Genomic DNA, 11,961 nt, shown 5'->3' with positions numbered 1-11,961 from the left:
ATGCAAAGACGGCAGCCAAACAGGTCAATAAACTGAAGCACCTACACGCTACCAAGAAAGGATCCGGTCTGGCTCTGACGGGGGGTGCTCGACGGAGTTCTGGGAACGCTCTCTTCCTCGCCGTTTCTAGGCATTTTCTTAAGCTTTCTCAGATGAAACAAGGAATGCTAATTTCCGATTCGCCAAAACAAAAACTTCCTCACATTTCTCGAGCTTCCCAAGATAATTTTTCGTGCAAAAGGCTTTGAGAGTTCTCGATGACAGAGTCTCTACATGGAATTCTTCACATGCCCCTCAGGGCAACGAAACACCGAATGGCGAAGTGACACGTGGTGATCATAATACTGAGAGCCCCAGTCCCTTCTCGGCTTTTTCCCCCTCCCCCCAAATATAGAAATTTGTTATCAGAGGCATCCTATTCAAGATACTATTGGATATTAAAAAGGTACTTCTAATAAAAAGTTCCCTCCAAAAATATAGATATTGGTTTATTGGAAGCAATCTCTTTCAAGATACTATCGGATATTAAATATAAGTACCTCTTTAAACGGAGATTTGAACCTTGATTCGTTATATTGTGAGAGACTAATTTTTTTTATTAGACCCAACTCTTATCGGTGCAAAAAAGTTATATCTGCTCTTTAAAGTATAAATACGTAGGCAATTTGCAACCGTGGACTGTCGGACACTTTAATAATGACATGTGTAAACCAAAGCCCAAGGCCATTTACGTAACTACATATAATGGTCTTGGTAGTGGCCCACTTCATCAATTGGGTTGATGTAAGATAGGCTTTGTTAGGGTCACAATGAATGAGGGTGGTCATCAAAGGAAACTTCGGCTCGACATGACAATCCAAATTTTTTTGGTTGTTGCTTTGGTATACCTTAATTCTAATAAGTTTTCAGGATCCAATTCACTTAAATTTTTTTTGGTACCAAAAAAAATGAAAGCAACTGAGGGGTTTACCAAATATTTCACCGGAGAGATACGTGCCTTTTCATGTGAAGGGACTTTTCCTTTTTTTTTTTTTAAAGAGAAATTTTTCTAAACCTTTTGAAATCTTAATAACAATAGTATTTATTCTTTAGACCCCATGTATTCCAATCTAATAAATATATCCAATAACATGTAATTATAAAAGTCTTAAAAATTTATTAATGCATGCAATAAATAAGTTTTTAAAGTAGTACTACTCATGCGTTGGATGGAAAGGAAGGAAATAGAAGCGAAGGAAACCCAATGGAAAAGAAAGAAAAAATTTATAGCCATGCGGAATGTCTCCATTGCATATTCTCTCCACTTATTCTCCATTTAGTTAAAACATAGTGTCTAGGGTTAAAAACAAAATCTAGATCATCTCTTTTTGCAATGACACTAAGAGCTTGTTTGGAGTTTCGTTCAAAATAGACTTTTAAGTAAGTTTACATAAGCCGAGATAAACTTTCTTCACATACTTATTCTCGTATTCCATAAATTACATTTAAAAGCTACTTATAAATCAATCCAAACAAACCCTGAGCCTTCCTTGTAATTTCATTTTAGCCACCGTTATTTTTTTTCTCTATTCCTCCATCACCCCCCAAGAGATTTCTAAATGTTCAGAGCTCTTCATCATCCTCGTCCATCATGGTGGCCTTTGAATATGATTCGATGAGATTCGTTCTTGTTCATATCCGATGAGATGAAGCAACTTCTTGGAATAGAGGATCCTTATTCCAGTTATATCTGTCTACCATTTTTATTGACTCTGTGCATTCATGTTTTAATTATTCATTTGAATAAATTAGGACTTCTTTTTTGTTTGATCTGATACATTTTTGAGACATGTTTCTCGATTTTTTTATCCAAACAGGCAGCCTCTGATATATATATATATATATATATATATATTTATATTACTACCTTTTGTCCTTAATATAAGAACTCATTTGACTTTTGTTTTTGGTCATAAATATAATATAATAATCCACTTTGTCTTTTATATTCATTTTTTTAAAGGTAGTATTTATAATAATAGTAGTTCTAACCAGTATACTTGATTAGTAAGGATATTTTGAAAAAGATAACATGCATTTATTACAAATAACTAACTTAACTAACTTTCTTAATTCACTCAAATTAGTCAACTAGCTCTTATATTAAGAACCGAAGATGATATTATCATAGTTCATCGAATGGCTTGGGGGCTTTTATCACTTTTTCCTTGATCTATGATACAAAGTGTGAACTACCAAGGTTAGTATGGTAAGAATGGAAACGAAATGGCCCTTTTTTTTAGTATTATTTTTCTGGTTAAACGATTATGAGAAGCCAGTAGCCAAAAACTTAAAACTTAAAAGGGATGCATATAAACCGACGAACACCTCTTTTTTCTCCGATGATTTCTGCTCACATACCACTTTCTGATGGACGAACACGAGCAGCTGAATTTGTAAGGGACGACATTAGATTTGGGGGGGGGGGGGGACTCACCAGATTTTTTTTTTCATCCTAAACTCTGTATTCTAATTAAATGAAGAGTAAGTGGGAGAGTATGTAATGAAGACATTCCGCCTTGAGCACTAGAACCTCGTACACAAAAAGAAAGGGTTAAAAAAAGATAAATAATAAGTTTTTAAAAAATAAAAAATAAGATATAAGATACCCAAAACATCCCCGTTTCATCTTCCCTTTCTCTCTTAACTCTATTTTGCCGCTAATTTTCTCTTCCCACGTCTGCACAAATCGATTTCATTACAAGTGTGTCTTCTTCCTTCAAATCCAGCAACGCAACATTGATTTCTGTGCCAATGAAAAAATCGATTTCTTACATGAAATCGATTTTGACCCCTTCTTTCCTACTATGTTTTTCCTCTTTCACTGATTCCTAGAACTTCAAAACTGTTATGCTCCATTATTTGAATGCAAATCTTCCTCAGTTATTAATCTTTGATTTATTCTTTTCCAGACTCAAAGTTCCCAGTTAATCATTGCCCAGAATAACCCAAATCAATGGATGTTCATGATAGCCATAGAAACAGAGCACAGAGTTCAGTTTAACACCTATCTTCCATAGTTTAACGTTCTCATACAAGTCTATTCATGTCACTTTCATTCAGATTCTTAATTCGAATATCTCAGGACGTTGGATGAATCCCAAAAAAGACAATAATTTCCAAACTTTGTATAGTTATCTTCAAGATAAAATGGAATGAATTATATTGTTATTCAAAGTACATTTCTAACACATAAAGACTAACTTGAGACAACCAAAACCCAGATGCGCAGTTCAAAATTCTCAAATTTCAAACCATTAATATATTAATACAGGAGACATCATCACTCTCCATATATGTTCCCACAATAGAACAATATAATCCAAAGGGTGAAAGATTGTTGCAGATAAATTTTGATTTAACATTTATCCAACAAGCTAGTGGTTCCTTGAATATTTTGCATTAATATGACCTTGGTTTTTCCCAGTGACACCACAACCTCTGACATATTAGGTCTTGCCTCAGGTGCATCATCGCAACAATTTAGGGCTAACTCAAAAATTGATGATATATGCAGCAATATATTACCAATTTTTTGGTTGCTTGTGTGCAGCAAATTGACATCTACAATATTGATGATTGAATGTGGCGTTGATTTGCTAACAAATTCTTTCAGATTCAGATCTTGAGTAAACATCTCATCTGTTGGCTTCTTCCTTGTAAGCATTTCCATAAGCAAAATACCAAAGCTGTATACGTCTCCTTTCATTGAAACTGCTCCTTTTGATCCATACTCTACATATAAATTTGAGTGCTAAATTAACTAGTTGAATAACTTATAGTTTCTTCTAGCATATGCACGTACGTATATAAGCATATTTGTTTGTGCAAGTGTATATAGGCATAAATGAATATAAGAAACATAAATTAAATAAAACTTAATATAAGTGCTAAATTACTACCTGGTGCCATATAACCAACTGTAGCCAAAGTTTCTGTATAAATTTCTGATTGACGGTTAATTAGCAATTTGGCAATTCCGAAGTCACTTAAATGGGCCACCATATCTTCATCCAATAAAACGTTGCTCGGCTTCACATCACAATGGACCACTGGGATAGGAGAACCATAATGAAGATACTCCAACGCTGATGCCACATCAATCATTATGTCCAATCTTTGCACTATATCTAAACAGTAGTTATGGGAGTACAACCATCTCTCAAGACTTCCATTTGGCATGAATTCCATTACGAGAGATTTAAAATCACCATTTGAGCAACTGCTAATGATCTTAATAAGGTTTCGATGACGTAAATTGCATATGGCAGCACATTCAATGTCAAAACTTTTTAATGCTTCTTGCAAGTTTGAGTTGAATGCTTTTGCAGCAACTATCTTTCCATTTGAAAGAATGCCTTTGTAGACTAATCCAAAACTTCCCTTGCCAAGAAAATTACTCTCATCAAACCCATTTGTTGCTTGCAAAAGATCATAATAGGATATCTTAGCCACTGTATCCAAATTTAAGGAGTCTCTATTATTCATCTCATGACTAACATGACCCTTCTTAAACTTAAGAAACATCAGGCATGAGGCAACCAAAATGATTGCAGAAGCTATAGGCAATAAGCATTTGATGACAAGCAATATTTTAGTTGAGATGTGCTTGTTTCCTTTTTTGCATGGACGGACGTTTGGCTGGGGCTCCCCACAAAGATCTTCATTCATCATAAAAGATTCATATGTAAAATTAGGAAAAGGCCCACCATTTGGAATTTCTCCATGCAATAAATTGTATGAAAGATTAATGTACTCCATTTGGACAAGTAACTCTAAGGACTTTGGAATCACTCCAGACAAATAATTTTGGGAGAGATCCAAGGATTCCATACTTATCATGCCACTAAATGATTCAGGAATAGACCCTTGGAGTTTGTTATGAGCCAAAGATAGATTTTGCAATGTTTTCAAATTGCCCATAGTTGTCGGGATGTTTCCTGAAATTTGATTTCTTGACAAATTGAAAAGTATAATTGCTTTCAAGTTTGACACCTCTAGAGAAATTCTTCCACCCAATGCATTGGAGGATAAGTCTAAGAATAACATATCTTCAAGACTCCAAAGCGAAGAAGGAATATGAGAAATCAATTTGTTAGAGCTTAAATTCAACCTCCGCAAAGAAGTATTTGTGAAGCACTTTGGAATCATTCCTGAAAACATGTTGTTGGCTAGATACAATTCACTCAAACTTTTGATTTGGCACAATTCATTTATGATGGACCCTTGCAATCTGTTGTTGCTAAGACTTAAATGTTGAAGGTTTTGCAGTCTGTTAATTGTACTTGGAATCATCCCATTCAAATCATTCTCCTCAGAATATAATGCGATCATGTTTGTTAGATTCCCAAGCGTAGTGGGTATATCTCCACTAAACTTATTCCATGATAGATCTACAGTAGTGAGCTTAGAAGCATTTGAGATGCTGATTGGAATTTGTCCAATAAATTGATTTTGTCCCAACATTAGTTCCTGCAGATTGGGAAGGCCAATTCCTAAATTTGATGGGAGAAAGCTAGAAAAGAAATTATCTTGAAGGTAGACACGTCTCAATGTCGTAATGTTGAATATATGAGAAGGAATGGATCCACTGAAATGATTAGTTACTAAAATCAAATCTTCAAGCTTATCAAGATTGCCTATCTCCTTGGGTATAAGACCTGGAAACAAGATGAAAAGCTGTTGGGTAACTAACTTAGAAAACAAAAGTTGATGGATGATAAAATTTATATGAAGTAGAAAATTGACAAAACATGTAACATGATATGTTTTGTACGTGGTTGTTCCTGTAGCATCCTACTTCCCATCCTCAATATAAGAGCTAGTTGACTAATTGAGTAAATTAAGAAAATTAGTTAAGTTATATTTATAATAAATATGTGTTTTTAAATTAAAATATACTTGCTAATCAAGTATATTGGCTAAAATTACCATTATTATAAGGACTATTTTGGGAAAAAATAGATGAATGTGAGAGATAAAGTAAATTGGGCTCTTATACTTAGGATCAAAATAAAAATCAAACGAGTTCTTATATTAAGGATTGGAAGTAGTATATATGTTTCAAAAATTTGAATTCACTTCTCTATATTACAAGAAAACCCCAGATATCTTATTAATTTCAAATTTTTCCTATGCTAGGAAGTCTACAACTAAATATAGGAAAGAGAGGAAACTAATTTCATCCATGTAAGAAATTAGTTACATCCAACCTAGCAATTTACATGTGGGTAACATCTTTATCATTCCTTGTGTCACAAAAGACTCTGTCTAATTTTCGGGCAAGGATTCTATGCAGGAAAAATTAGAACGAAGAACCTAGAGAGAATGATATTTATCGATAATGATCATAAAAATTATAATTACTTAAACAACTAAAAATCAAAATATAAATTTAAAAATACTAAATTATCCCTAATCAAATTAAACCTCTTACATTATCTCTGCCGCATTCTATTTTTAAAACTTTAAATTTTACTAAATTTTTTTACTAAATTAAACAAAATTACTGCTTGCATAGACATCCCTTGAAAAACATTACACGAACACTGTTACGTTCAATTTTGACACAATTTAAGTTTTACTTTTAAGATCATAACAGATTTTAATTAAAAATAAAAAAATATACTTTTAGTATTGTTAAGTTCTCCAATCGTATATATCCATGTGTCCTTTTTTGTTTCATGTAAATTTATAATTAAATGTTAATATATTAAAAATAGGACATATGGTCATGTGTAACATGATCAATATAAAGAACTTGATGTAATTATTTTCATTTAAAGAAATGTTATATATATCTAGAAAATAAAAATAAAATTAACCCATTAAAAATTAAAAGGAAGTTTGTTTAATTTTTTTAATAAGAAATTTATGTGAGTCACAAATATAAAAAATCCATGTAATGTTTATAAATTTTTTAATTATTTGCTCTTATATTTATATATAGATCATATATATATGGATTCATGATATTTAAAAAAAAGATATATGATGAACGGATTAGATTATTCTTCTTGAATGATTTTGAGGAGTGAATCTTATAATATACACATAATATAAAACTCTAATAAATCATACCATTTATTCATACTATTTATTCACAAACTAAAATTATAAATAACATGATTCTTTTTACATAATTTCATGAGATCCACAATAGTTTGTTCATAATTTGACGTTATAAATTTTAAATTGACAATATAAATCACAAAAAATAATTGATGATAGAAATGGATAAATATTGATTGCTGGTCAAAGAAATGGATAAAAATTGATATTAATAATTAAATGATACCATGATGATAGGAAAGAGGATAGAATATGGACGTCGGTGAGGAATAAAAGTTGAAAAAAGATATAGTCATGTGGATGATAGGCATTTTTAATTTTAGTTTTAGTTTTATTCTTTTTAATTTTAAATGTACGTAGGACGGAATGCGCGAGGTTAGACGAGGAAAAATTTAATACTTTAAATGTATACTTTTAAATTTGATCCTTCTAAATAATTACAATTTTTATGATACTTTTTAATACATATTAATAAAACTACAAATAAATATTTTGCAATTTCTGTCTCAAATTTTAGTGTTATATGATTTTGATCCTTAATATAAAGCCCAATTGACTAATTTAAGGAAATTAATAAGGTTATTAAATTACTTAATTATAACATATGTTACATGATCTCTAAAACATTTAGGCGAATTATTAGATCATATATCAATTTATAAATGAAGCAAATTAGTTTGGATAAAAGCGATAAACATAAATATTTCAAAGTAATTTAATAACTTATTTAATCTCTCCAAAATAGTCAACTAAATCTTATATTAAGGACTAGGGTAGTAATATATATAGGCTAACAAGAGCATGTCCTTGGTTTTGTAATTTATCAAAAGAAGGATTGGAATTATCAAGTATGTATGTGCCCGTTGGAAGATATCATTAAGTTTTAATTAAAGATCACAATCATTTCTTTTCATGTTAGAATGTTTGAATGAAATTACTATATAAACATGTGACAAAAATATAAACACACCCGCACACAACTCTTTGCGCGTACCTGAAAATGAGTTATCATTCAAAAATAAGCTTCGCAGATATGTGCAGTTACTTATTGACTTTGGAATACTTCCCTCAAAATGATTAAGAGAAACTGCAAAAACTTCAAGTAAAGGGAGTCTATAGCACATCTCTTCTGGCAAATTGCCCTTTAAATAGTTATAGGTAAAGTCAACTATTCTCAAAGAAGGTGTGTTGTAGATAGATTGAGGAATTTCACCTGGGAAAAAACAATTTATGAATTTTAGAGATGATGTAGAATATAAGTTTTGCAAATAATAAATGGAATTTTGTTGAAGCTTCAAATTGATGGATGAGTAGATTGACCATACCTGAAAAGGAGTTGTTATTTAGATTTAAAGTTTCCAGCATTGTCTGATTCCCAAGAGTTGGTATACTCCCAGTGAAACCGTTTTGTCTTAAACGTAATATTCTTAAAGAAGAATTGGTGAAGAGAGATGATGGAATTTCTCCTGTTTAATTTAAAATTTAATTTCAGCAAAACGATAATTAATATTATACTATTAATAACCCATATGCCTTGCTTATTAAGCCTATATTTTAGTAAAAGCTCCTCTTAATGATAAGCCATATATGCTTTTTTTAATCATGCATGCATTTTTCAAGAGTCCTGTTCTAATTTATTACTATTGAGTATTGACTATAGAACACTGATTCTGCTACAAGATATAACCGTAAAAGAATTTTTATTTTTATTTAAGGAATTAAAGTATTTTCAATTAGAAATTTTGGAGATAATATAGAACAAGCTTTGCTTTCGCCCGTACCCACATATATTATATATGATAAATTAAATTTTGTTAAATAATAAAATTGGTGGCTGAGTAGATTGAGAATATACCTGTTAAGGATTTTTCTTCCAGATATAAATATTCAAATAACGTGCAATATAATATTGCCAATTGATGATGTTAGTCTACCTTTCTCTTTATGAAAAACTAATTTCACATTAATAAACAAAAGTACAAAGCTTAAACATACTGAGCCAAAAAAAAAAAGAGTCTACCTTGACTTTTAAATTACACTTCCACCAAAACACTTAGAAGATGGAGTCATTTAATATGATTCTATAAAATTGGTTAAAAATAATAATAAATATGTAAAAATACTATTTATTTTCTAAAATCACTCTGACTTGGGAAGTCGATATTTTTATGGCGTGGATGAGTTAATGAAATATAAAAAAAAAATGGATATTTTTATTTCATATTGTTTCATTGATATTCACTGTCATATTAAACTATCTACAATCCACAGCATATTGACACTGCTTGAATTACATGTTTAATGCTTTGCTTATCCGTGTTTTGGAAAGTAATCCAGTGGAATATTAATTGTTTACTATATATCCAGATAATTTGTGTTACAAATTAATGACCTATAAACATTATGAAAATAAATTTGCAATTAACCTATCAAGGGTTTATAGTTAGAACTCATACCTTCCAAGTTGTTGTTCATGAGATTCAAAACTTGAAGATTGGGTAAATTTCCAATGTCGCTTGGTATGTATCCTCTGTTGAATCTGTTAAAACCTAATTCCAAAACTTTCAGTTCTTTGCATTGATGCCAACTAGATGGCATTTCACCGGAGAGATCGTTTTCAGCCACAGAGAAAAATTCAAGTCTTGGGAGCCCAATACACACATTGGTTGGGAGACTGCCATGTAATTGATTTTGGGAGAGTGACAATTCTTGCAGCTCTGAATTATTAAATAATGAAGATGGTATAGTACCTGAAAGCGATCAATTGTTTGTGAGATATACAATATCTTCATTTGGAATATTGAAAACATGGAGTACGTCAGTAACGTCATAAGTTAATATAGTCAAGGGTCAAGGTGTAAAATAGTCTCAAAAGTTTTTTTGGCTTCAATATTATTGCGAAGTTTAATTGCCCCATACCATTAAAACTGTTAATAATCAATGTTATTATTTTAACGGTCAATGTTAGCCTTTTAATGATAGGAGGCAATATTGTTATGATTTTAAACTTTCAGGACAACATTAAATCCAAAAAAGCTTTAAAACCCTTAGTGCTCCTCCATGAAAACTTTCAGCACAAATTTATACTTTAACCTTATAATCCATGCGCTTGAGACCATAATCTTCTTACTCATTTTGAGAGATAACGCCTCTAACATACTTTAAATGTTAAAATAAATAATTATTTTCAAAAAGCCATGAGCGTTCCAATCTGCTGGACTAATATCCATAGACCAAGGTGTCATTCCTACGGCGTGCTGAAAGATACAAAACATGGAAAGCAAGAGAAAATTAAAACATCAGGAACCAACACCTATAGACACTACAAATCATCCAGGACATACCTGACAAAGTGTTATGAGACAAATTCAATTTTTGAAGTGAAGATAGGCTGAAAATTGTAGGTGGAATAGTTTCAGAAAGCTTGTTCCCTGCAATTTGTAACATCTTCAAGTGCTTCAAACTTCCTATCTCAAGTGGAATGCTTCCTTGAATGAAGTTAGAATTCCAATCCAAGATCTCTAACCTTGATAAATTGAATAGAGATAATGGAATAGATCCAATAAGACTATTATTTCGAAAACTCAGGTACTCAAGCATAGATAAACCTCCTATCCATGTTGGAACTTGCCCATGAAAGTCATTGTAGCTCAAGTTGAGCAGTTTCAACCTACGCAATTGTACCCACTCTTTTGGTATCTCACCGTAAAAATCATTGATGCTTAGATCAAGTTCAACAAGGAATGATAGATTTCCTAGCTGTGCAGATATGATGCCTTTAAGACCTGTATCACTAAGATTCAAGTAATGAACCCTTCCGTGATGAGTATTGCATCCAACACCAACCCAATCACAGGGAGAAGAAGCAGAAGAGTCAGACCAGTTGGCTAGGAGATTATATGGATCCACAATAGATGCCTTAAAAGCAAGGAGTGCAGATTTGTCGACGGTGGAATTCCCCTTGCTCCATGCCAAGGAGCCCAAAAAGTAGTGAAGGAAGAGAACGAAAACAGAGGAAGCAAGTTTTCCCATGTTTAACAAGTCAATTACAGCTGCAAATATGGAGCATCCTGGAATAATACACATTCATACTTCTCCGTGTTCAAATTATTTTAGTACTGTTTAAAAAATTTCTACGAAAAAAGTAATTATAAACTACTAAAAGGAGACGCACCCAAAAAAGAAAAGAAAAAGAAGATGAGATGCGATGGCAGAAGTCTCAGCCTTTTTCGCAGGACTTTCTCTCACATACCCCTTTCAGGCCAATGAATACTTCCGTTGTGTGTGGGGCCCTTCGATGCCCCTTGTTTTGAAAAATCGTGTCTAAGAATATGTCAACAAGAGGGAAGAACTTTTTATCGCCCATAAATGATGGCAATTATTATTTGCTGAATTCTAAAATTTAGTACAGCTTGTGAAAGAACCATAAACCTAATGTTATCCAAAAAAAAAAAAAAAAGAGAACCATAAACCTAAAATCCATATTAAGAAAATTCAATTTTTTCCTAAACTTCATGAAAACTGATTTATATTTAAAGTTGTCCAGAACTCCAAATTAAACTAAATCCACATGAGAAAGAATTTTTCGAGGTGGATGTGGATTAGTCCACACTTAAACAATGTCTGAAATTTTAACCTATTTTTTTCATTTCATTATCTATTAATTTTATTGCCAATTTCTTTTCTTATTAATCACATTTTATGTACTGCATTATTTATTTCTCACACACATCTTTTTCCTACTTATCATCTCTCTCCTTAACTTTCTCTCCCTATAAATAAGAGTATTTTTAAAAAAAAAATAAAATACTTTTTTCACTATCTATCTTTTTTAACCAACTTTTTTATTTG

At 31.7% G+C, this 11,961-nt stretch overlaps 1 protein-coding gene across 1 annotated transcript; it reads right to left on the bottom strand.

Annotated features, from left to right (window-relative positions):
- Positions 1 to 3,397: 3,397 nt before the first annotated feature.
- LOC114745455 (receptor kinase-like protein Xa21) lies at positions 3,398 to 11,142 on the bottom strand. Its single transcript, XM_028933612.1, has 6 exons — positions 10,455 to 11,142; positions 9,567 to 9,860; positions 8,436 to 8,576; positions 8,105 to 8,323; positions 3,942 to 5,699; positions 3,398 to 3,774 (listed from the first exon to the last, which is right to left on the bottom strand). The coding sequence occupies exons 1-6, from the start codon at positions 11,140 to 11,142 to the stop codon at positions 3,398 to 3,400; spliced, it is 3,477 nt and encodes a 1,158-aa protein (XP_028789445.1).
- Positions 11,143 to 11,961: the final 819 nt, after the last annotated feature.

This window comes from Neltuma alba, unplaced genomic scaffold (assembly GCF_004799145.2).
Source record: "Neltuma alba isolate B1F8T4 unplaced genomic scaffold, ASM479914v2 tig00004682_pilon, whole genome shotgun sequence".
Taxonomy (NCBI): domain Eukaryota; kingdom Viridiplantae; phylum Streptophyta; class Magnoliopsida; order Fabales; family Fabaceae; genus Neltuma; species Neltuma alba.
The sequence above is the reverse complement of the archived record's forward strand: the minus strand, read 5'-3'. Positions and strand labels throughout refer to the sequence as shown.